Here is a 27,023-nt window from a genome sequence, read left to right as displayed (position 1 = left end):
TTTGGAGCTAAAGGAAAGAGCACAAAAGCCTTGAGCAGGAAAGAGACATCAGAAGAATTAAAAAACAAACACAGAACCCACCAGGTGAGACACGACAACATGACAACTACCTAGTCTGTAGGGACCACGAGGAAGAGGTTTGAGGGGCACCTTCCAGAGTAGGTGGGCCCTGAGTAGTGACCTTTGAGCAGCATTTCCGCACAGGCCAGCTCTCTGGAACCCTGGGTAAGCCCCAGTCCTTACCAGCTTCGAGGGTGCCCAGTTCCGAGATGGCGGTAACCTTGGCTCTGTCGGCATTTAACCTGCTTTGTGACATGAACCCTTTGGAGCCCTGGGCCCGCTGCTCGGGAAAATGCCCACACGACATGGCACACGTCATTTCCGGGAGCTCGTGGACCCGCAGAAAGCTCTGTATATCTGCGCTGTCCAGGAGGGTGGCCACTAGCAGTATGAGGCCACGGGGCACCTGGGAAGTGGCCAGTATTACTGAAAGTGTGAGAGCACAGATCTCAAAGACTTTGCACCAAAACCAGAACGTAAACTTAATCCCTCAAGAAACGTGTTACTGGTCGCATCCTAAAGTGAGAATTTTCGGCACACAGTGGGTTAAGTAGAAGCATGTGATCAGAGTCAGTTTCTGTTTCTTTGCGCTTTAAAAATGCGGCCACCACGAAGCCTGGGATTCCGCGTGCGCCCGGCAGTGTTTCTCCACGCGACAGGGCAGTGGCGCTGTCCCGAGCCGCTGATGGGCTCAGCGGCTTCTGAGACCGCAGAAGGGCATCTGGGAGCTTTAATGGATGGGGACGCTGTTGCCTGATCACCTTCAATGTGAAGTCCAGATGGCAGCCCACACAGTCCCCGATCCAGTGGGCCTGCATGCCTTTTATTCCATACCATTCTGGAAGGTCTGCCAGCGCGTCCTGCATGGCCTGTAGGGGCGACAGGAGGAAGGAAGGATTACTTCAGAGACAGCACACGATGGGGGGGTCTGGCTGAGGCAGGAAAATCGCGACACCAACAGAGGCCCCGGATGCAGGGCCCTTCTTGCCCACCTGCCAATCCGAGGAGCTCGAGGAGCTCGGCAAGGGTCGGAAACAGACGCACTCAGCACGACTCAATTCAGTGAGATGGGTTTGACTGCTTTCTCTATTCGGAGCCGATCAAGGTTTCAAGGAAGGAAGGAAATTAAGGAAGAAAGACCTTAATTAACATCTCTGATGAATGTAGTGAGTGCGTTTTTCTCTCCCACGGTCTGGGAAGTACACAAAACGAGTTCAAGTTTGTGAATTTTGAAACTCTAAGATAATCAGCCCAGGGGGATGGGCATTCTACAACTCATCTGTATCAGAAATAGAACACTATATATTACATCTTTGCATTAAAAGTATCAGCATAAAGGAAACCATCGCACTGATTTGTGTAAATATTTGCTATTAGAAGTGTGTATCTAGGGGCGTCTGGGTGGCTCAGTCGGCTGAGCGTCTGACTTCGGCTCAGGTCATGATCTCACAGTCTGTGAGTTCGAACCCCGCGTCGGGCTCTGTGCTGACAGCTGGGAGCCTGGAGCCTGCTTCGGATTCTGTGTCTCCCTCTCTCTCTGCCTCTCCCCTGCTGGCTCTCTCTCTCTCTCTCTCTCTCTCTCTCTCTCTCAAATCTAAACATTAAAAATAAATAAATAGGGGCGCCTGGGTGGCTCAGTCAATCGTCCAACTTTGGCTCAGGTCATGATCTCATGGTTCGTGGGTTCGAGCCCCACGTCAGGCTCTGTGCTGCCAGCTCGGAGCCTGGCGCCTGCTTCGGATTCTGTATCTCCCTCTCTCTCTGCCGCCCCCCTCCCCCCCAGCTCACACTCTGTGTCTCTCTCAAAAATAAACATTAAAAAAAAATTTTTTAAAGAAGTGCGTATCTATTTTCACTGTTATTTGTTTTGTCTACTTTTACTCCTAAATGCCTATAAAAGGGAGGCTTTTCTATAAGTTACTCTCTATGGCTTCAACTACATGCTGTCCCTCAGCGTTTGATGATGAGACACATTCCTTCAACAGATGGGTTTAAAAGCAAATCACATACTTACATTGTGAAGAGTCTAACTTTATTTTATTTTTATTTTTTTTTAATTTTTTTTTTCTTAACGTTTATTTATTTTTGAGATAGGGAGAGACAGAGCATGAACGGGGAGGGTCAGAGAGAGGGAGACACAGAATCCGAAGCAGGCTCCAGGCTCCTAGCTGCCAGCACAGAGCCCGATGTGGGGCTAGAACTCACAGACCGCGAGATCATGACCTGAGCCGAAGTCGGCCGCTTAACCGACTGAGCCACCCAGGAGCCCCTTTATTTTATTTTTAAATGTGTATTTATTTTTGAGAGGAAGAGAGACAGAGAGAGAGAGAGAGAGAGAGGCAGAGAGAGAGGCAGAGAGAGAATCCCAAGCAGGCTCCACATCATCAGTGCAGAGCCTGGCACAGGGCTCGAACTCACAAACTGTGAAAGCATGACCTGAGCTGAAATCAACAGACGCTTAAGCGACTGAAACACACAAGCGCCGCAAAGAGTCCAAGTTTAAATTCTTAATTGTATTACGATTAACAAAGGCAACACAACAATGCTTTACTTGTCCAGTGTTTTGTAATTCATACGGTGCCTCTACACATCTCTTCCCACATACTCGGGGGTAGGGTAGCTCACTTTCAAATCAACGAACTTACGCTCAGAGAGCTTATACTTTCTGACGCGAGGCTGTAGGAGCAGACGAGCCAGAACTACAACCCACACTTACTAACATTCTTTCCCCTCCAGCACAGAGATTCGCACTCAGTCATGCGATAAACAACACAGGGCATTTCCTATACCCGTCATCTGGCTACCCATCCTGTGTCATCTATGTGATAGAGTCTGGAAGCTTCAAGATCCAGACATTTCTTCTGAGCCAGAAACTGTATGTAATGGACCCCATCGAGCTGGCCAGCCATGCTTTCGTTCGTTTCTCTACTCCACCACAATGTATTAGCCACCCACCCCTCTACACCGGGACCCCATCTAGGCGCTGGGGGCCTGCGCACATGCAAAGCAGAACGTGCCAGAGTTTCTACCGTGAAGTCTAAACAATGCACGCACGCAGCCTGCTGCTGGTAGTCGGGTAACTGATCAAAGTTCAATGCCAGATGCAATTAGCATCACGGAAGGTGAGACATGGGTCCTGCAGATGAGGCAAGGAAGGAGAAAAATTGCGGGAAGGAAGGGAAGAGAAGGAGCGGAGTGAGAAACAGGGAGAGATACGAGAAGAGGTGGGTGGATGAACCCCCTGAGGAGAACGAAAGTCACAGGAGTGAGTGAGGAAAGCAAGGCTCCAAAAAGGACAGACAGGGAGAGTGAAGGGGAATCTGAAAGCAGACAGGTAATGGAAAATGGAGCAGGTGAAGGAACGAAAGCTGGGGACGAGCAAATCCTACCGCGTGTGGGGCGACAGGGTGTGTGCCCACAGCAGGGCGCAAGGAACAGCGAGTGCTGTTCTGGAACAGGGCTTACTGGCTGCTCAGTGACATGGTGAGCCTTCCTGCGGCAGGGCCATCAGTCTCGAGTGACAAGAAGGCGAAAGAGGAATAGAGGGCTACACTGACATGAAAACCGAAGCCAGACATGTGCGTGCCACACGGAAGGGGGAGAGCACCGGAAAGCCTCGGTGAGTTCAAGCTGTCCTTCGAACATGACAAGCGCACAAAGGCTTAATAGAGGCAGGCCCCCTTCCTTTCTGCCACCAATGAACCTAGTGATGATGGGACACTCAGCACGATCCTCAACGCCGAGACCCAACCACCCTGCTGGTGTTTGGAGGTCGTTTCCAACGACCGCTCCTAGGCTTCTCCCGTTTCTGGACTGTTCCTCGTGAAAGATGAAAAAAATACCTTTTAATAATGAAATGTAATCAAGCAGAAACTGGGCGTATTTTAACACCCACCTGGTAATGTGGAAAGGAGATCCGTGAAAACCAAATAGCTGGTAAAGAAGATACAGAAAAAGTGTAATAAGGTAAGTTTTAGAAGTTGAGAGTTCCCGGTGATCTGTGCTTGGGACACTACAGGATGCTGATGACACTCTCTTGTACTAGGAACGCGTGCCCAATATCCCGGGACACGATCAAGGGCACCTAGAGCTGCTCGTTTTAAGTAGAATCAGGAGCAAATCAACCATGTTCAAATGGCATACATACATTCCAACCTCTTGTGATCATAGCCGGGGGGAGGTTTCCAGGGGAAATCTAAAATACTTAATGGTTCTGCATCAAGTTACACATAAAGAGTGAACATTTGAGAAGGTGGCAGAACTCCGGCTCCGACTGTTCATTATGCTTCAACTAAAGGGACGTGCTTTCAGGGGCACCTGGGTGGCTCAGTCGCCTGAGCATCCGACTCTCGGTTTGGGCTCAGGTTCGTGGTCTCACAGTTTCGTGAGTCTGACCCTTGCATCAGGCTCTGCACGGACAGCGTGGAGTCTGCTTGTGATTCTCTCTCTCTCCCTCTCTGTCTCTGCCCCTTCCCCACTCTCTCTATCTCTCTCAAAATAAATAAACTTAAAAAAAAAAAAAAAAAAAAGGGACATGCTTTCAGTTTCTCAAAAACCACCCAGCCTGCCCTACGGCCTGGGCATGGGCAATGCTCCAGCCTGGCCCAGCCGCCCTGTCTAAAGCACCCCTTCATTTCTCCTTATTCCACTTCCCTCATCGCCCATCTCTTCTTTGGTCTGCTTGCTTATTCCTTGACGGTCGGGCCCGTCCTCTGGATTGTAAGCTCCCAGAGAGCAAGGACCGGGCTCGTTTGGGTTCACCACTGGGTACGCAGCACCCACAGCTCCTGGTGGGTAGTGGACCCTTTGAATCCATGAAAAATATGCATAACTGAGATATGGGCCTCCTGTCAAGGTAATATAGAGACCAGCCCCCTTTCCTCTGTTCCCCCTCCCCCCGAGAGTAAAGAGGAAGCCCGTCTCTAACAATCTGGAATAGCCAAGGCTCTCTGCTTTCAGGAGACCCGTCCCAGTGGCCATGCGGCCGATAGTGCACACGTGGCCTTATCCTCCCAGGGGCTTGGCACCATGAGCCTGGCTCCTCAAGGGGCCCTTTGGCGGCCTTTCAACTTCATTGGTGTCCCTTCCTTTTCCTCTCTTAGGGATCTCAAGAGGCCTCAATCCCATGACTGTAACACAGCAAGCATTCTAATCGAAGAGAAAGTTACAAAAGACCGCAAAAAAAAAAAAAAAAAAAATTGATATAAGATTTATCTTTAAAAAAATTTTTTTAATGTTTATTTTTGAGAGACAGAGTGAGAGAGGGACAGAGTGTGAGTGGGGGAGGGGGAGAGAGAGAGAGGGAGACACAGAATCCGAAGCAGGCTCCAGGCCCGGAGCTGTCAGCACAGAGCCCGACGCGGGGCTCGAACTCACGCACCATGAGGTAGGTCAGGACCCGAGCCGAAGTTGGATGCTTAACCGACTGAGCCACCCAGGTGCCCCTGATACCAGATTCAGCTTTAAATGTGACTTCTGAGGTGTCTAAAAATCACTGATGGTGATGGCTTGAGGAAGTATAAGATCTTGACTCATCAAAGCAAAGTTCAATCATAGGCCACGTGTAGTGTGCATGTATCTAGTTGGATAAGGATGCTTCGGGAACTGATTAACCATGCACATCACGGGCACAGATGAACGCTCCGCTGGCTGGAATACTGACCCGATGGAAAGGGCCTGTTTCCTGGCTCTTTCAGATAAACAACGGTTTCCCCACCTCTCCCTTTCCTGACTGACATAAACGGAACACGAATTTGCACAGCTACGTATGTGCACATGGTTTGAGAAACCATGGTTGAGAAACTTGCTCAAAAGCAAGTATTAGAAACCCGTAAGAGTTTCTGTTACTGCCAGCACGGGCTGAGACACGGAACGACTAGTTTTAGAATAACCCAGAGAGTAAGGTGAATTCCAGGATTCGGTCTTGGATCTACAGTCCTAAAGATGCATGAGAGAGAAAAACGAGTAAGTGGGTTAGAACTGCAGTGTATACTCCATCTAAAAGCAAGGTTCTCTGAGGCGCCTGGGTGGCCAAGTCGGTTAAGCGTCCGACTCTTGATTTCAGCTCAGGTCATGATCTCATGGCTCGTGAGTTCGAGCCCTGCCTCGGGCTCCGTGCTGAGCCTGCTTGGGATTCTCTCTCTCTCCCCCACTCTCTCTTGCCCCTCCCCTGCTCATGCTCATTCTTTCTCTCCCTCAAAGATAAATGAATAAACTTAAAAAAATTTTTTTAAAGAAAAAAAAATGAGGCTTTCCTAGAAGTCAGTTGTTTCAAAGTAACCAGCGGCTTTGGAAATTAGGAAATGGAATGTGATATCTCAATTATGAATGAATCATGTACCAAAGATTCCACGTACCCATCAACTTCAATTACAGAATGGTCACCGAGCTCCTTCCTCTATGGAAGACATTGTGTTTGGTGCAATAAAAGGAGCCAGGGGCTCCAGAGGACACAGGAACATGTCACACTGCCCCATGAGTGTCCAATCAGCAAAACCCAGGAAACTCTATGGGCCACACAGCCTGGCTATTCAACTGGTAAATTATAAGAAAGAGAAAGGGATAAAGAGGCAAACCTGTAGACTAGTACACTTAAAAGGCATCATCAGGGGCATCCGAGTGGCTCAGTCAGTTAAGCTTCTGACTTTGGCTCACGTCAGGTCTGACTTTGGCTCATGGTCCGTGAGTTCAAGCCCCGCATGGGGCTCTGTGCTGACAGCTCGGAGCCTGGAGCCTGCTTCGGATTCTGGGTCTCCCTCCCGCTCTGCCCCTCCCCCACTGTCTCTCAAAAATGAATACACGCTTAAAAATTAAAAAAAAAAAAAAAGAAAAGAAAAGGGAGAGGGGCATCTGGGTGGCTCAGTCATTAAGCATCTGACTCTTGGTTTCGGCTCAAGTCATGATCTCATGGTTCATGGGATGGAGCCCCACATCAGGCTCTGTGCTGTCAGCACAGAGCCTGCTTGGGATTCTCTTTCTCCCTCTCTCTTCGCCCATCTCCCCCTCGTGCTATCTCTGTCTCTCTCAAAATAAATAAATAAACTGAAAACCATGTTTTTTATTTAAACACATTTTTTTTAAAGGGAGGGTAAGAATAAACCACAGAGTACAGGGAGGCACACGTGGATGACACAACTAGGGAAAACAGCGAGGAAGTGCCTATCCTAAAAGTCAGGGCAGTGGCTACTTGGGAGGCAGAGAAGGACATTTACTACTGGGAAGGGGCGTATGGGGAGGTCTTTGGGGTGCTGGCAAAATTCAGCATCTTGACCTCCAAAGGAGGTTGCTTTAAAATAAATGGATAAGCTATATACTTGTTTTATATGGTGATCTGTGTTTCGTGTTGCAATGGAAACACAACAGCAAAACAACAAGTTACTAAGTCTGGCACTGCAGAAGTGGCAGCTGTAACCCCCAGGAGGCTTCCGGAGGGCAGGGCACAGGGGAACGGTGGCCTGTAAGCCCCGTGACTCAACTTCAGACTCCCTGGGCTTTCTTTACAACCCCCGCATGGCCGGGCCCAGAGCCCAGGACTGTGCCGTGTGCTGGACAGGTGCTCATTAAATTCCCACGTCACTCCCTCCACTGGAGGGAGAGGCGGGCGAGCAGCACTGCAGGGCCAGGCCCCCGGCCACCAGGCAGGGGGGAGTAACCTCCAAGTAGCCTCCCACGGGCCGGGCATTTCTACGATCGATGCCGAATTCCCTCTTCACAACAGCGCAGGTCCAGTGGTAGTATCTCCACCTCGCAGATGAGGATACAAGTCCCCAGGATCTTCCCTGGGTCACCCCGCAAGTCCGTCCCTTCCCACACCTGCTGTGGAATGACCACCTGGCCATCAACGCACTTAAATGCAGCTCTCCCGTGTCCGGGTTTCACATAGTGTCCACTTACCATCCTCTAACTTTGAAGAGATGCCTATTACGACTCTGCCTGCTTTTATTATCTCATTTGTTTTTTAAATTTTACTGCTGGAAAGAAGTCTCTGGTTATAGGGTCATAGGGCCGAGGATGTCACTAAAATTCCCTCTCTGTACAGATGAGGACACAGAGGCCTCCAGAGGCTTAGCAATCTGCCCATCCTCACTTAGCTAACTGCAGCCAGGACAAAAATTCTGGTCCTTAGTACATCACTCGGCCCTCATTTAACTACGAAGCCTCGTCCTCAACTGTTCTCCCCAGTGGCACGGTGAATTTCTATTGCATTAGCTGCCCAGACTTTCTTGGGGACAATCCGAGATGGTGAGTGCCACCAACTGTGGAAGCTTTTCCAGTCCCACTCTCCCCCTCTGTGCAAGCTAAACATTGATTGTAACCTATCACAGTCTGGGAACACTGTGGGGGGACCCAGAGGCACAGGGGCACTAGAAGGGAGAGGCCGGAGATTCTGAGACTGATAGGGGTCAGACCTTTTCCTGGGCACAATCTCAGCCCTGCCCTTTTTCTCCCTGATTCCTGCCAAAGCCGGGGTCTCCAGCCTTCCCACCCAAAGGTGAGTAACCTGATCCTCTTCTGATCAATTCCTTTGTGGCTGAAATTAACCCGAGTAACTTTAGGTTGTTTGCAACTGTGTTTCCTAACTAATACCAGTGGATTTAAAAAGTTTCAACAGGGGCGCCTGGGTGGCGCAGTCGGTTAAGCGTCCGACTTCAGCCAGGTCACGATCTCGCGGTCCGGGAGTTCGAGCCCCGCGTCAGGCTCTGGGCTGATGGCTCAGAGCCTGGAGCCTGCTTCCAATTCTGTGTCTCCCTCTCTCTCTGCCCCTCCCCCGTTCGTGCTCTGTCTCTCTCTGTCCCAAAAATAAATAAACGTTGAAAAAAAAAATTAAAAAAAAAAAAAAAAGTTTCAACATCTCCATAGTTATCTCTACTATCTGATACTGTACTGTCTTGACACATCACTGTAACAAAAGTATAAAATCTTGAATATAGTAATCACATATCATAAAACAATATATTAATAAACTAGTAATCAATCTTCTGGTGAAACTGCATGTTCTAGAAAGCTTTCTAATTTATGGAACAATTGAGGGGGTTCTTAAATGCCTGCAAGCACGTAACCAGTGCATGATAAACTCTGAAAACGACCCACGGCTTTTCCTCTCCAGTAATCAATAAATTCCATTTAACTTCCAAGCAAACGCGCATGTGGTCTCATGGGAGCTGGTGTCTTTCCATGTGGTAAGACCTACATTACATGATTTGAAGATCATCTCCGTATCCCATTCTATTCCTTCCTGCCACGGAAAGTTCTGAGTTGACAGGTTCCAGTGGTGACTGCACGTGACACTCAGCCTTCCTCTGCATTACTGAGTCACTACGATGTAAGTCCTTTCATCGTGTTTTTCTTCTAGATTGAATTGTCAAGGCTGAGATACTTTTGGAAGAGGTGCTTTGCTTGAAATATTCGAATCTCAGTGAGGACAAAAGGTTTGAATAGAATGAAATACGAAGGTTTTGATATGCTAATTATGGGGGGGGGCGCCTGCTTAACACCTTACCAAATCTATGAATATTTTTAAAAACCAGAAGAAATTTTAAAAATAAACCAAATGAGGGGCGCCTGGGTGGCGCAGTCGGTTAAGCGTCCGACTTCAGCCAGGTCACGATCTCGCGGTCCGTGAGTTCGAGCCCCGCGTCAGGCTCTGGGCTGATGGCTCAGAGCCTGGAGCCTGTTTCTGATTCTGTGTCTCCCTCTCTCTCTGCCCCTCCCCCATTCATGCTCTGTCTCTCTCTGTCCCAAAAATAAATAAACATTGAAAAAAAAATTTAAAAAAATAAAATAAAATAAACCAAATGAAATCAACATCTTGAAAACAACCCAGCAAACGCTGTTTGGTTCCCGTTGGAAAACAAGCGTGTTACACGTCACTGATTTTTGATGAACGGGGATTTAGAGAACGCAGCCCAACGACCCCCAAGGACCTCTCCTTCATCCTGCCCGCCCCCCCCCCATCTCCACCAGATCAGGGACGATGTGGGGAGTGTTTTATACTATGCAGCTGTTCAATCCAAAGGGCTATTTTTGTTTCTCTGGGGTCTTTTGTTGAGATCAAGTACCCTTCCTTCTTTTGGGGGCAATTACAGTGGCAGTAGCTGGACTTCATCTTGCCTCGTGTCCTGTCCTTACATCTGGCCAACAGCTGGCAGTGCCTCCCTTCCCCACCTTGGCCAACCCCAATTTGTAGAAATCTTACAGGTTCACAGAATCCCAAACCTAGGGAACTAGCAGGTTTTGAGACTCTTCTTAAAAGTGCTGTCAGGGGCGCCTGGGTGGCGCAGTCGGTTAAGCGTCCGACTTCAGCCAGGTCACGATCTCGCGGTCCGTGAGTTCGAGCCCCGCGTCGGGCTCTGGGCTGATGGCTCAGAGCCTGGAGCCTGTTTCCCATTCTGTGTCTCCCTCTCTCTCTGGCCCTCCCCCGTTCATGCTCTGTCTCTCTCTCTGTCCCAAAAATAAAATAAAAAAAAAACGTTGAAAAAAAAAAAATTAAAAAAAAAAAAAAAGTGCTGTGAAATCACTTTTTTTTAAGTTTATTTAATTTGAGAGAGAGACGGAGTGAGTGAGGGAGGGGCAGGGAGAGAAGCCCATGCAGCCTCTGCACTGCCAGTGTGGAGCCTGACACAGGGCTCGAACCCACAAACTGTGAGATCATGACCTGAGCTCAAACCAAAAGTCAGACGCTTAACTGACTGAGCCACCCAGGTGCCCCAATATCATCTTTCCAATGAAATCAGAGGAAACCTGATATATATGTAAGAGCCGAATGCTGAACCACTCCAGGAGATGCCCTGCTCTCTCCTCCGAGCCCTCTCCATCAATACCAAGGCTTTGGCACAGTTTGGCAACCATTAATTTATTCAACTCCCATTAATAAATGAAAAAAAAATGGCTCATTCGACTAAGTCAATGGCAGACCCAAAATAATGAATTGTCCAGATATCGTTCTGGGACCCCTATACTGTTTTCAGGTATCTTTACTTTATTTTTATTTTTTTAATGTTTATTTTTATTTTTGAGAGAAAGAGCACACACAGGGCAGGGGCAGAGCCAGAATCCGAAGCAGGCTCCAGGCTCCGAGCTGTCAGCACAGAGACCGACGCACGGCTTGAGCCCACAAACCGTGAGATCATGACCTGAGCTGAAGTCGGCCGCTTAACCTACTGAGCTACCCAGGCACACCTCAGGTATCTTTATTTCATTAAACAAAAGGCAGCTTCTTCCAGCTGCAAAACCTAGGAATTAACCACACGAAGGAGCTTCTCATTCAGTTTTTATCAACAATGACTGTACTAATACTCACCTGAAGTCAAATGGTAACATTTCCCTGTGGTTATTACGTAGCATACATATAAGCACTGTTATTTGCAAAGGGCCCTTATGATCATTTCCACCAGGGTGGTCTGAATGTACAGCCACCGTTGCCCCGTAGGTACACCATCGGAATGAAGATGCTTTGAGAAGCTGAAACACGACTGTGCATTAGTGAATCTGAATAGGATCCAGAGTTTAAGAACGTGAACCAAGAAGAGATGGGCTGACCTGCACATCCAATCAAAAAAGCTTCGAGGATACAAAGCACCATCGGAAGTAAGAAAGACAAAGCTTAAACTGAAAGGGCTGGGGATGATAAGAGAATTAAATATGACATGTCTGATCAGACTCCTTCTGCAAAGCAGCAGAAATAATGCTGGGAATAAACCCACACTTCCCAAGAGAGGACAGTACATGAGCCAAAGCATTAAGCACAAGGTGCGACAGGACCACAAATAAGAATTCCAGAAGAAACTGTTTTAAAAACATGATACACTAGGGGCGCCTGGGTGGCTCAGTCAGTTGAGCGTCTGACTTCGGCTCAGGTCATGATTTCAGTTCCTGAGTTCGAGCCCCGCGTCAAAATCTGCGCTGACAGCTCGGAGCCTGGAGCCTGCTTCGGATTCTGTGTCTCCCTCTCTCTCTGCTCCTCCCCTGCTCATGCTCTGTCTCTCTCTCTCTCAAAATAAATACACGTAATAATAAAAAATTTTTTTTAAATAAAAACATGATACTTTATAAAACCTTTGTAAAAAAAAAGTTTAGGCAGAATGAGAAATAAAGTGCATTTATTAGCTACTAAGAGGGAGTTCAGAAACCAGAGCCCTGAGAGCTGGACACAGATTTGAGGGAGAAAGAAAGAGAAAGATTTAATAATAAGATTTAATTAAAACAGACGCTTTTTGGGGCGCCTGGGTGGCGCAGTCGGTTAAGCGTCCGACTTCAGCCAGGTCACGATCTCGCGGTCCGTGAGTTCGAGCCCCGCGTCGGGCTCTGGGCTGATGGCTCAGAGCCTGGAGCCTGTTTCCGATTCTGTGTCTCCCTCTCTCTCTGCCCCTCCCCCCTTCATGCTCTGTCTCTGTCTGTCCCCAAAAAAATAAATAAAAACCGTTGAAAAAAAAAAAAAAAAAAACAGACGCTTTTTAAAAGTCTTAACACAGCCTACTTCTAAATCAGTGTGACCTGAATAGCAATTATGTTTGAACTATAATTTGTATTTATTTTTTTCTAAAACGTAATCTTGTTGCCAAGATTTCCTTATTCTTTTTCTGAAATCATTTCAAAGTAGTCCCTCCAAAGACACAGCATATATGAGTTGTAATAAAGGAAAATAGATTCTGAAGGCAGTAGGGTGTTCATAAAAAATCTAGATGTCCCCTCTAGAATATTCTAGAGGAATAAACAGTCCCACAGCCTAGCCCCCCTCTCCTGCTTTGACTCTGGCATGAGGTTGCACACGAGGATTTCTACATTGAAAGTTCATTTGGGGGCGCCTTGGGGGCTCCATTGGTTACGTTTGACTCTTGATTTTAGCTTAGGTCATGGTCTCACCTTTTGTGGGATCAAGCCACGTGGGCGTCCCTCTCCCCGTCCCCTGCTCACACTCTTTCTCTCAAATAAATCAACATTTAAAAAATAAATACATAAAAAGCTCATTTGGCATAATATTTACCTTGTTCACCTCCCTCTGATAGCTGTACTTTATAACCTCTCTTCTGAAATGTGATCTGTATTTCTAGCAAGATCCATGTGTCGTGGTAAAACAGTGTTGCTATCCAGGAATCTTAATTCCAGCGAAGGTGTTGCTAACCCAGAAGGGAAACGATCATTTCTGAGCAAGACATCCTGCTGATGGTAAGTGACTTGCCAACAAGGTGCGCATACCTGGGACTGCAGGGGTCGAAGGAAAAGAGGCCCCAAGCAGCCCACGCATACATCGCGTGTGCATCTCAGAGCCAAGTGAAAGAGGGACACCCCAAGTGCTATCAAACAGCCTCCAAGTGGCTGGAAAGAAGGAAGCGCCTTCCGGGTACAATCACCAGAGACGTCCACGTGGGAAAGGACGTGGGGAAGGAAATCAGCTGGTGTGGCGGCCACCAATTTGGCTAGTCTCTTCTTATCCAGGTCACATTAACTCAGGCCACACCTAGCCGTCTCCCCCCCCCCCCCCCTTCAGGCCCAAGCAATGCACTTTTCTGACAGCGAAGCAGTTCTAATCACACGAAATTTCAAGGGTTGGTAACTACGGGTTCTGAAATGTCACCACCACGCCCCTAAGAATGCAGACGACGGAGGACAAACTCCCCCAATGACAGTCACCTGTCTGGACGAGGCTGCTTCTGATTCCCAGAGCCACTCAGGTGACCTCACTGCCCCTGGGTCAAGGGGCCAAAAGAGAGGCTGCCTTGTACCCCACGGGAGGGGGAGCAAGCAGGGAGACATCGCAGCGTCCTCGGCCCAATCTGCGGCCCTGGGATACCCTTGCCTGAAAAGGCGGTTTTGTTCCGGGAAGGCAGAGTCTTGGGAGCAAGACTGAAAGCTTTTAACTGGTCTAATAAGGGGGGAAAAAATGGGGACAGCGGTCCCAGGGAATATTCCATTAAATTACCTTCAAGTTGGAAGCCTGCCTATAAATTAAAAACTTGCAGGAAGATAAGACCATCCCTTCCAAGGCACTCAGGTCTACAGAAGATATGTAAATAAATGCTGACATAACCCTGCTCTCAGGCTGTTCTGTTTTCTGACTACCAAAATGATAACAGTCATTATGGAAAATATGGAGACGGATGAAGAAAAATATCAGTTTCCCACAATCAATATAAACACCCAGGGAGGGTCACTATTAATATTTTATTCCATATCTTTCCAATCCACTTATACCCTATCTTCCACTAATTCAAAGAAGCTCATTTTCCCCCACAAACTCTGCAGTGGGGACATATCTTACAACCAGTGGTGCCTCTGACACCATTTTTCTTTGTTAGCAGAACATAAAACGTAGTGCCAATGCCGTGACGGCTGAAAAAACGTAGTGCGGGTGTGGGTGCTCCTGTATACGTTTCACACAGTTAAGATCATGCCATTAGTAAACTCTTTTTGAACTAGGAGAGTTTGCAATTTATCAGAGTTCGCAACTTCTTACAGCTGTCGACAGGATTAAATCTTCATTTCGAGCCAAGCTGACACTCAAAATTAGCCACCCTGGAATAGTAAACAAGATACAGAGAGAAACGGAAGGATACTGTGGAAAACCGCCTCCTTCTATAAGAGGGACCCTTCTTTTGACTAACACAACAATACCGTATGACCACAGATGTGGCTGCCAACGCCTGCTTCCTTCAGACCGCGGCAGTCACGGATCAGTGTCCCTGTTCTCCCAGCAGCTGGGCTCAGAAGGTCCAGGGGACGGACAGGACGTTGGAGCGGACAGAGATGGTGACAAAAAAGACACAGCTTCAGCTCAGAGGCCAGCAAGCCAATGCCAGCAAGAACAAACCAGAAAACCGCCGACCACGGCGCTTTCCGTCGCCTGGCCATCTGTGCCCTCTCCCTGTCCCCATTACAGTTCCTACTGTGCTCATGGCCGGCTTTCCCGCAACACATGCCCTCCTTCTGTACGGGGTGCTTGGAAACGCCTCGCTTAAGAGCTGGTGGAGAGCAGGGAGACCCAGGTCACGGGAGGCTCAAGTTGGGCCCTGGCTTTCTTGGGCTTGGGGGCCTCAGTTATAAAATGAGGAATGGGCCGGGTCTGTGATTTTCCAGGACACCTCGAGCTGGCCACGAGTCCCCTGGGGGAGCGGGAGGAGGACGGGATGTACAATGCTTAAGAGAAAGCAATGCCTGATCCCTTTCATTTGTCTCTAGGTATCATATTGATTTTGTAATTTCAAAAGCATGAGGGTTTTTTGTTGGCATTTTTGTTTTTCAGATTAGGGCAGGGATTTAAAAAGCAAGGGAGACCGTGGGCTAAATGTGGGGGACCTGTGCACTGTTTGCTCAAGTTTCTTCTAGCTTTAAAATCCAAATGTCTCCCTGAGTTGATCAGTGAACTCCCCAGCCCTCCCCGGCACACCCAGGGACCCCCCCCACAATGAGGCACTAATAAATCTCTTTAGTCCCACGGGGTCCTGGCTAATACTTCAAGAAGGAAGGAGGTCTTTACCCCCCCCCCAAAAGCACCTGGCCAGGAGCACAGAAAGCCCACTCAGGGTTTAAGGGCAATACATCATGTTCAGTTCTGCCTTCATTTTTTCCAAATCAAATTTACAATTTCTTTCATTGTCAATATAATCTAAGAAGTATATTACAGCTGACCCCTGAACACGGGTTTGAACTGCACTGGTCCATACAGCCCAGCACCATAAAACATATTTTCTCTTCCCTGTGATTTTCTTTTCTTCCTTAACATTCTCCCTTCTCTGGCTTACTTTATTGTAAGACTACTGTATATAACACAGACAACATACAAAATATGTGTTCATCAACTGACTATGTTATCTGTTAGGCCTCCGGTCAACAGTAGACTATTAGTAAAGTTTTTAGGGACTCCAAAGTCACCTGTGAATTTTCAACTGCATGGGAGAGGGGTCAGGGGCGCTGACCCTCGAGCCACCTTGTCCAAGGGTCAACGGTATTATTTCTCTCATTCTCCCTTTGCAGTCATTCCTTCTAGCTTAGAAACAAAACCCAAAAAACAACACAAACACAGAAGCTTCTGGCTTGCCGACCGTGCGTGCCAACTGGAAGCCTGTGTGCCCGCTTCACAAGTGCTTCGGAGACGTTGTGCAGGCAGGGGTGTCCTCAAGTCCCGGACAGGAGGGACACAGGGTGGGCGCGAGGCCCCAGGGCCAGGGGAAATGGGAGCTCACAGGGTACTGGGCTAATGGAGAGCACATACAGATGTGACCGGCCGCTGGCGGGGGGCCTTCTCGGGGTGAACACGAAGGCCCTGCGTTTAGGAGGAAGTCTAATTGCCAGTGTCACCCCGGCACGATCCAGAAACACTGTGGCTTCGCGAATCTGAGCCGGGGCCCTGCGCTGCACCGACTCTGGTGAACCCTTCCAAGCACAAGTTCCCTCCAAGGCCTGCACAGAACCAACCAGCCACCCCACCCCCTGGAAGTCTCACTGTCACCCCTGGCTGTGGCTGTGGTGGGGACACAAGTCTCCTGATCCACTCCAGACAGCATGAGGCTTGCCCGGGGACCGCTGGGGAACTGTCAGCCTCTAGTCGTCTGCCTTCCTTTTGCCTCTGTCCCCCCACCTCCCCCAAGCCCTGCCCACCACCATCCCCAGAAGTACTTCTGAGGGACGCAGGGGGCGGCTTTCCCTGTAAGAAGGCCGACGATCGGAGTGCGGACGGGACAGCATGGAAGGTGGGGACTTGAGTTCACCTTACAGCTTAGGAGAGGAAAGATCCTGGAGAGAACAGAGAGAAGTAAGAGATGTTACGTAAGAAGGAGCAGATTTAACAACGAATTGGTTTTGTGAGACAGGGTGTCAAAGCCAGATCCTGGGGACGAGAGCCGAGCCTGCGGTTTCCAGAAGAGACAGCCGGGGTCTGGGGGAGGACTCCAGCAGGAAGCTGGCGCTCAGGGTGTCCTGGGTGCTGCTGTCCAGGCTCCGGGGCCCAGAGCCTGCACGGCTCAGACACTCCTACCCACCACTTAGCAGCTGATAAGACATTTTTTTGAGGTGGACGCATAAGGCCACGCTCAGGCCTGGCTGACCACAGAGGAGCACGGTGGGATGACCCAATAATAGCTTGAAAGCCACGGGGCTCTTCAGAGAAAACCCTGGCGGTATATAAACCCCAGCATCATCGTTCAGTGTGGCCCCGGCTGGTGTCCTCTCAGCTTTTTATCCCAACGGCCTTGCAGAGAAGCTGACGGCTCATTAGATCTTTCTCACTTGTTCCTCCTGGTTCCCGGAAACTTCGCCTCTGTAGCCAGCCTCTAATCTGCGTCTACACCCGTGCCGTGAAGGCCCAGGCCGCACATACAGGAGGCAGCCCTGGTGCCGAGGGTCCCTCTCGGGGGCAGGGAGCGGGGTGCGGCCCAGGTGCCAAACCCCACCGACCAGCCCCTTTGCAGAGCTCCCGGGGCAGAGCAGCACGGGGGTGACTTGGCTGGTGTCACGGAGAGGCATCTTCTGGCGTCACCTGTGAGCCAGCCTCTGTTCTGGGGCTGACGGCGGATCTGAGGGCAGAAAGCCAGGCACCAGGCCCGGTTTCCGGAAGACAGCCAAGTGCTTTCACAAGCATCTCAAGGCCTCAGGACTGGAACAAGGGTGCCCAGGGGTCCCCATTCCAGAGGGCAGGGGACCCTTAAGCACCCAGGGGCACGTGCTGGAGACTGGAGCTTTGCACCTCGGCTCCTCTCTGGAGCGGTCTTTCTGCTCGGGCCTGCTCCCCGCTCCCCGCAAAGTTCCTGTTGTAAACCCCACCCCCCCCTTCCTTCACCTCCTTGCCTCTCCGACCCCATATTTTTACTCTCTGCAGGCTCAAACGCAAACAGTGCATTCTGGCAAAGGCACCTCCACCTTTACCCGCAAGCTCACAGGTGAAATCGGGGGAGGAGGGGCACAAGGGGGCAGGGAGGTGGGGCCAGTCCCTCCCACTTCCCCTGATTTCGTGAAGGCTCATCGTTGCTCAGTCGCTTCTCGCCAGCAGAAATTCTACTTGGAAATACTTGTGAGACGTGAAGTTTCCTGCCCGTCGGGAAGGCGATCAAATGTTCCCCAACAGACATTTTGCACTTCCCACCCCCCGTCACCTCTCAGAGCACAGGGCCAACGTGGGGCTCCTCCTCCTGGCCCCGATGTGCTCTCCTGCATCGGCACGGTGATCCCAGGGAGCCGTGCCGGCTCAGTCTCAGACTGTCTCCCACACTGGCCTCCACGCCCCCTGCTAGCACCTAGCCCAGGTCTGGCCAGGCGCTCAGTAACATCGGGGGAAAGAACAAATGAATTCACGCTCCCTGAGAAGTGGAACAGACTGCCGGTTAAGAGCTCAAGCACCCGAATTTGAATCCCAGGGCCATTACTTATTACCAGTGAGAGCCTCAGTTTCTACGTCAGTAAAATGGGGATAACAGGCACACCGATGCTTAAAGGAACAATGTGAGGGATAAGTAAGATGGGGAAGGTAAAAGCCTGAGCACCGATCAGATCGGGGGCAAAAGCAGGTAGGAAACGGGAGGGGGCACACAGACTTGCTTCATATTCTAGCAGCTGCCAGGTATCGCCTGGAAATGTGGAAAATATACCCACCAATGTGATGTGGTGGTTGACTAAGCACCATCAGGGCATGATAATGTCCAAAGAGGAACCTATGAACAGTGCCCCAGCGGCCGAGGGCCTGCGGGAGGCAGCGTCTGGGGGCTACAGGAGGCAGCCGCAGAAATCAAAACCACAAATCTATTAGACAAGTTCCAGTGGGAAGCCGGCTCTCGATTTGTCTCGCCTCCCAATTGTCACCCTGCTGGCAGGAACTGAGGCGATCGCTCCATCAGACCCCGAATCCCTTTTGCTTTCTGCGCGGAGGCCTGCAATCCTCCCTCCTCCCCCTGCTCTCCCCTCGCGGTGCTGCCCACGAGATGCCGCCCACACAGCTCTGCCCAGACTAATTCATGTGCCTTGGATACTCCTTCTGCCAGTTTTCTCAACATTTCACGAAGCAAACAGTCCTAGCAAGACCGGGTAGGGGCAAGGGGAGGAGGGGAGAAAAATCCAATAACATCACAGAACAGCCTTAATAAAGGACTTCGGCATTTCGGGGTTCCCAGTGATCTGCGCATCAGGCATCATTTTCCAATCCGGAAGTTACATGAATGAAAGGAGGGCCCCTTCACAGCCACGCTCCCATGCAGACCGCCAGCCGTTCGGCACAGAGGCAGCCCCCAGCACAACAAAACCAGTCACACATACAAAATTCTAAAGAAGACAATGTCAGGCACAGCTCACTGACCATCCCAGCACCCGCTGGCCATCCCCTTCCGTCAGGCAGCTTGACCAAAGAAGCTAAAAAGACTGAACCTGCTTTCCTTAGCTTCCGTTGAAGCTGGGGAGTAGCCACATGACATAACTGGGGCTAAAAGAACCTCAGTGGGATTTTGTTGGGGGAGTTGTGGGAAAGTTCTTGCTTTCCAGGTAACAGAAACAGTCACACTGCCCCCCTTCTGCTTCTCTCTGTCTTGCATGGAAATGTGATATCTGGAGCTGCAGCAGCCATCTTGCCACCAAGAGGTGATAAGGCAGGAAGGAAAAGGCTGAGAGAAACCCCAAGATGCCAACTCAGAGCCCTATCCTGGTTCAGTCCCAGCACCTTGGGCCTTTTTATATGGGAAAAATCAACTCCCGTCTGTTTAAGACACCCATAGCTCAGGTTTTCAGTTACTTGCAGCTAAAAGCATTACCAGTTGATCTGAGACCTCATCCTTAATCTATATAGCATGATCTCCTTACTGATTCAACGCTATTTCTATCATACCAGGTTTTAAGGTAGATGTCTTATCATTTGATCCTTAAAGTTTCTTTCTTTTTTTTTTTTTTTTTTAAGTTTATTTTTGAGAGAGAGAGCATACTGTTAGTGCAGAGACTGATGCAGGACTCGAACCCACGAACCATGAGATCATGACCTGAGCCAAAATCAAGAGTCGGATGCTTAACTGACTGAGCCACCCAGGTGCCCCTCATCTTTGAAGTTTCAAACCCACTTATCCGAGCACCTATTATTACTTGTACATCTCCACTCAACAGTCTCAGGGCCACTCCGATTCAAAGGGTCAGGACTACGTCTCTTCCAGACTCCCTACCGCAGTCAGTAGCTCAGTCATCTGCTGTGTCCAGGTCAGGGTCCTTCCTAATGACACCATCTCCTACACACTGTCATCCAATAGGTGAGGAAGTGCTGCAAATTTCACCATCTGAGTATTTTTCTAACCTACCCATCTCCCCCCACTACTCCCACCCATAGCCTAAGTCATACACACCTGGACTATTGTCATAGCCTCTTAGCAGGCCTGCCTGCATCCACACTGCCCTGTCCACAGTGAATTTATAAAAACCACACATTTGACCGTGTCATTCCCTTTCTTAGAGTCCTTCCATGGTTTCCCATGGCCTCCATGATAAAGTCCAAACTCCTTAAGACCTAAAAGGACACGCCTGATCTGGCCCCTAACCCTCTCCAGCTTCTCCAGCCCTAGTTAGTCTTTCCTCCTGGCTCTCTGTTCCGGTAATACTGTCGTTCTTCCAGCTTCTCAACATCATCAGATACATTTCTACTTTGGGGCCACCACGCATGATGTTCCCTTTGAAAGAGCCCCCCTCCAGCTTTATGGCTTTGCTTTAACCCTTCCTCATCCCTCTGGAGCCCAAACAGTGACTTTCTGTTTCAGATATTATGCTTTTCTGTTCTAGATTTCCAGTTCTCTCTTTTTTTTTTTTTAAATAGTTTCCATTTCTCTTCTGAGATTCACCATCTGTTCCCTCATCATGACCACCTTTTCCTTTAAGTCCCAGACCATTTATGTAACAGATGTCTCTGGCTTTCTCTCATAATTCCAACATCTGGGTCATCTCTGAATCTATTTCTACTGGGCTGCCCCCTCTCCCCTCCCCTTTTTCTTTCTTGATTATGAGCCACAGTTTCCTGATTCTTTGCAGGGCTAGTACTTTTTTTTTTTTTTAATTATTATTATATGTTGGACACGCAAGTAAAAACCCAACCATGTAGGGAGTCGAGATCATATGGTCTCCTCTAAAGGTGTTGAGTTTTGTTCTGAGAGTTCCTTTTGAAACTGTCAGGCTTACTTTTATTTTTTATTAAGTTGAGTCTATTCTGATTTTGTCTTTGGTTCTAGGGGGTCATCCCTACTTCTCACATATGGCCTTTTGGGGCTCTCAACTCCATACTGCTGGCTGGGCCATAACCCCAAGATCTCTGAGCACCGTGCAGTCTGCTCGTGTCTCTGGTCTCCTCTCAATCTTGTTATAACCATTTTCTATTAGGCCTTATAGAGTCCTGCTTTGTGCACATGCAGCCCTCAGCAGAGGCCCTGCGGTGAACACAGGTTTCTGCTCCCCCGCACCACTCTCACACCACACCCTGGTCTCCCGAATTTCAGGGAAAACGAAGTGCTGACCTCCAAAGACAGCTTTTTCAATAAACCTGTGCAGGAGTTCAGCGAGAACCAGGTGAATCACCATGGTAACTAACAATTTCCGCTGAACAGTTGAAAACTCACAGCTGATGAGTTCAAGAATAATGTCCCTCAGTGAGATTATAACATTTTCAACTGGAGGCAACGGTCAAAAAAAAAAAAAAAAAAAAGAAAAGAGCTAATTAGATGGCCTTCCCACAATGCCTAGTACAGAGTCAGCTTGGGGTGACCTGGCTTCCCTCCCAGTAACACAGTGGAGTAGACAGGGGCTCCCACGGCCTGGGATGTTATACAAAGCAAGGTCCTCAGCTTTGTTTTTCTGTCTCTCAATATTCCTGTGTGCTTAAAAGGAGCAAGGCACTGTGTTAACAAGTTCTAACGGGTAGTTTTCCAAATCCATATGCTATTCTCTGCTACCTTCCGGATTAATTATAATGGGAAAACTGCCTCATTTGAGACATGTCTTTTGAGTGAGAAAACTGGAGGTCACATATCCATATGGCACTGGTATTGTGAGTTGGTGTGCTGAAGTTCTAATTCAGCCAAGTTTTGCAGCGATCAGGGGTTATTTTTAACTTTGTGCTTTCTTTGCATATAAGAAGTACAGTATTGGGGGGGGGGGGGGGGTGGAGCGCCTGGATGGTTCAGTCGGTTAAGCATCCGACGCTTGATTTCAGCTCAGGTCACGATCTCGGTTCGTGGGACCGAGCTCCGCGTCGGGCTCTGTGCTGACAGCACGGAGCCCGCTTGGGATTCTCTCTCTCCCTCTCTCTGTCTGCCCCTCCCCTCCTCAAAATAAATAAACTTAAAAAAAAAAAAAAAAAAAAAAGGAAGTACAGTATTGGATCTGACCCAAAGTCCATTTCAGCCCACTACCCTGTCTCCGACGGAGCACTTCACGGGCTGCTACGGATGGGTAGAACTATCCGTCTCGTGATGTCTTTAACTTTTTAAATCCTGTTTACGTCCAGTCTTAAGCTGAAAAATATGGAGATGATCTAACTGCCACGGGAAACATCCCTGATATGCTCTAGTCACTTGTCTCTGGAGTTTCCGGGAGCGATCCCTCAATCCCATATCCTGAAACTTGGTAACCTTGGAGGGGATCTTGCACGGAGTGGTTCTGGCATACCCAGAACGGGTTCTTCTGCTCAGGCTAGTGGTGATTTAATAAGCAGTCTCCCCCTTTCAATGGCTGGCTTTGCCTTGAATCCCCGACCGCATGAAAAGCCAAAAGGCACTTTAGAGACCACTTGGTCCCACCGTCTCCTTCTAATGATGAGAAAACGGAGCCTCCCGACTCACACCAGTTTATACTGTTAATCAGGGACACAAGAGTTAAAATCGGAGCTTTGGCTCCTGGCTTAGTTAATTTTCACTCTGGCTTTGCTTCCTGGAGACCATCTCTTCATGCCTTTTAGACTGTCTTCTCTGGACCCTCTGAAATGTCATTCTATCTGGAGGTTTTACTAGTACTATACCAATGAAGATGCCTTTTTTTTTTTTCCTTTCTCACTTTACAATTGCAAATAAAGTCATATGTTTTTTGGCCTGTATGGCAACACAATGATTGAGTGTTGAAAGGTCAGCAAGTAACAGCCAACGATGACCTCCAGGGGCCATTCTGGAAGTACCCCTAAAACACCCAAATCCATCACCCTCTAAATGAGCGGTCCTGAGTCTCATGTGCCACACCTGTGGCTCTAAGAGCCCTTGCCAGAGTTCATCCTCAACAGGGAGTCTCTGTAATACCCAGAGGACCTTGGCATTGCCTCCCAACACATGCGGCACTAACTGGGGCACCTCCAGGCTGACGCTCACCTTGGCATAAGCAGTTGTCTTAATAAACCACTGTCTGAGGTACTTCCGTTCCACCTTTGCTCCAGAACGCCACGAACAGCCATGCTCATCCACCTGCTCGTTGGCAAGCACCGTTTGATCCACTGGGTCCCAGTTGACCAAGGCCTGTTATAACCCATAAAACAAAATGGTAAAATCTGGTGAGCGTCCTGAAGAGGGTCATTTTCGGCTTCTTACGCGTGAGAAGATCCGTAAGTGCGGTATCTCTGTATCTCTGCTCTGAGGCTTGAGGGCGTCTCCTGGGAGTACTGCTCGGCAAGGAAACCCCTAGCAACCTGTAACAAGGAAGAGCACCTCTATGCTTTCATCTTGGAACAGGCTCCGGAGCCTGGGAGCTGAGACGGCAGAAGAGCAGGGAGAGCCTAAGCGTGTCTCGTCCCTCGGATGCAGCTAGATGGTCAGCGAATCGTTCTGACCGCCCAAGAGCCAATCAGAGGTCTGAGAGCACAAAAACTGCCAGTCTGCAGGTAAAAAAGCGACCACCTTGTGGAAGGTACGGCGTATGGAGAGTTGATCTGGGGGAGACAAAGCTACAAGTGTGGCAGCAGGGAGGAAGCCTGGTTACGGAGGCTACCGCAAAGTATTTTAAGCAGCAGAACACAAAATTCTAACTTTCAGAAGTCCGTTACAGTGGGGGAAGTGCCTGGCTTAAAGGCGCTCGGGTGGCAAAGCGGGAGGAATGCTAGGAGTGACAGCAAGGTCTGAGGGTCCCCTGGTCACAAGAGGGATGGGTGGCACCAACATGCCATGCTGCTTCTAGGCACAGGAGTGGGGAACTGAGGCTGTTTAGGGTAGTAAGCAGGGGTTCTGGCTTTCTGCTGTTTTGACGTAAACTGAACTGCTGCGCGGTCCTGCGGCCGCTTTCCTCACACAAGCTGGCAAAAGCGTGGTGAGAGCCTCTCTCAGAGGCACAGAGCCCCACATCGGGCTCTGCGCTGACAGCACAGAGCCTGCTTACATCCTCTGTTTCCCTCTCTCTCTCTCTGCCCCTCCCCTGCTCTCTCTCTCTCTCTCAAAAATAAACATTAAAAAAAAAATAACAAACATAAAGAATTGATAATAATAGCAGAGGGATTTAACATCCCACTTACAGCATGGACAGATCATCTAAGCGGAAAATCAAGAAGGAAACAATGGCTTTGAATGACACACTGAACCAAATGGACTTAGATATATTCAGAGCATTTCATCCTGAAGCAGCAGAATAAACATTCTTTTTTTCTAAATGCTTATTTATTTATTTTGAGGGGGGAGGGGCAGAAAGAGAGAGAGGAAGAGAATCCCAAGCAGGCTCCGCACTGTTAGCCACAGAGCTCAATGCAGGGCTCGATCCCATAGATGGTAAGATCATGACCTGAGCCAAAATCAAGAGTTGGGCACTCAACTGACTGAGCCACCCAGGCACCCCGTGAAAACACATTCTTTCTGAGCACACATGGAACATTCTCCAGAATAGACCACATACTGGGTCACAAATTAACCCTCAACAGGTACAAAAAAGATCAAGATTATACCATGCATGTTTTCAGATCATATTGCTCTGAAACTTGAAGTCAACCACAAGAAAAAATTTGAAAAGTTCTCAAATACATGGAAGTTAAAGAACATCCTACTAAAGAATAAATGGGTTAACCAAGAAATTAAAGAAGAAATAAAAAAATACATGGAAGCAAATGAAAATGAAAACACGACAGTCTAAACCCTTTGGGATGCAGCAAAGGCAGTCCTAAGAGGGAAGTATATTGCAATTCAGGTACATCTCAAGAAGTAAGAAAGGTCCCAAATAACCTAACCTTATACCTAAAGGAGCTAGAAAAGGAACAAATAAAGCAAATAAAGCCTAAAGCCAGCAGAAGAAGGGAAATAATAAAGATTAGAGCAGAAACAAATGATACTGAAACAACAACAACAACAACAACAAAAAACAGTAGAACAGATCAATGAAACTAAGAGCTGGTTCTTTCAATTAACAAATTGATGAACCTCTAGTCAGACTTCTCAAAAAGAGAAAGGACCCAAATAGATAAAATCATGAATGAAAGAGGAGACATCACAACCAACACCACAGAAATACAAACAACTATAAGAGAATATTATGAAAAATTATATGCCAACAAACTGGGCAATCTGGAAGAAACAGACAAATTACTAGAAAGTCACAAACTACCATAACTGAAACAGGAAGAAATAAAAAATTTGAACAGACCCATAACCATCAAAGAAACTGAATCAGTAATCACAAATCTCCCAACAAACAAGAGACCTGGGCCAGATGGCTTCCCAGGGGAATTCTACCAGACATTTAAAGAAGAGTTAATACCTATTTTTCTCAAATAGAAGGAAAACTACCAAACTCATTCTACAAAGCCTTGATTCCAAAACCAAAGACCCCACAAAAAAGGAGAATTACAGGTCAATATCCCTGAGGAATATGGTTGTAAAAATTCTCAATAAAATACTACCAAATCGAATTCAACGTACATTAAAAGAATTATTCACCATGATCAAGTGGGATTTATTCCTGGGCTGTAGGGCTTATTCAATATTCACAAATCAATCAACATGATACACCACATTAATAAAACAAAAGACAAGAACCATACGATCCCATCAATAGATGCAGAAAGAGCATTTGACAAAATACAGCATCCATTCTTTCTTTTTTTTTTAAATTTTTTAATGTTTACTTATTTTTGAGAGACAGAGATAGAGCATGAGCGGGAGGGTGGGGCAGAGAGAGAGGGAGACACAGAATCCAAAGCGGGCTCTAGGCTCTGAGTTGTCAGCACAGAGTCCGACGTGGGGCTTGAACCCACGAACTATGAGATCATAACCTGAGCCAAAGTCAGATGCTTAACCAACTGAGCCACCCAGGTGCCCCATACAACATCCATTCTCGATTAAAACCTCAACAAAGTAGGGATAGATGGAACACACCTCAACATGATAAAGGCCATATAAGAAAGACCCATAGCTAATATCATCCTCAATGGGGAAAAACTGAGAGCCTTTCCCCTACAGTTAGGACCGGGACCAAAGATGTCCCCTCTCACCATTACTATTTAACATAGTACTGAAAATCTTAACCTCAGCAATCAGACAACAAAAAGAAATAAAAGGCATCCAAATCGGAAAAGAAGAAGTCAAACTCTCACTATTTGCAGACAACATGATACTCTGTGTAGAAAACCCAGAGGACTCCACCAAAACACTGCTAGAACCAATACACGAATTCAGCAAAGTTGCAGGATATAAAATCAATGTGCAGAAATCGGCTGCATTTCTATATACCAATAACGAAGCAGCAGAAAAAGAAATCAAGGAATCAATCCCATTTGCAATTGCACCAAAAACGGTAAGATACCTAGGAATAAACCTAACCAAAGAAGTAAAAGATATGTACTCTGAAAACTATAGAACCCTTATGTAAGAAATTAAAGAGGATACAAAGAAATGGAAAAGCATTCCATGCTCATGGATTAGAAGAACAAGCATTGTCAAAATTATTACTACCCAAAGCAATGTACGTATTTAATGCAATCCCTATCAAAATACCACCAGACTTTTTCACAGAGCTAGAACAAACAATCCTAAAATTTGTATGGAACCACAAAAGACCCTGAATAGCCA

At 48.1% G+C, this 27,023-nt stretch overlaps 1 protein-coding gene across 2 annotated transcripts in view; it reads right to left on the bottom strand.

Annotated features, from left to right (window-relative positions):
- Nucleotides 1-27,023, bottom strand: part of LARS2 (leucyl-tRNA synthetase 2, mitochondrial) — a 169,624-nt gene that overhangs the window by 71,220 nt on the left and 71,381 nt on the right. The window contains exons 7-8 of one of the 2 annotated variants that reach the window (XM_047096296.1): nucleotides 23,355-23,498; nucleotides 822-929 (exon numbers count right to left, since the gene is read on the bottom strand). In XM_047096296.1, the coding sequence (XP_046952252.1) occupies nucleotides 822-929; nucleotides 23,355-23,498 (252 nt within the window). The remainder of the gene's footprint in view (nucleotides 1-821; nucleotides 930-23,354; nucleotides 23,499-27,023) is intronic. The other variant, XM_047096297.1, reaches the window with a different exon arrangement.

Source organism: Lynx rufus, unplaced genomic scaffold, assembly GCF_022079265.1.
Source record: "Lynx rufus isolate CCGP_SWC_20201006 ecotype Redwood Valley unplaced genomic scaffold, mLynRuf1.p SCAF_4, whole genome shotgun sequence".
Lineage (NCBI taxonomy): Eukaryota > Metazoa > Chordata > Mammalia > Carnivora > Felidae > Lynx > Lynx rufus.
This window is presented reverse-complemented; position numbering and strand designations above follow the sequence as displayed.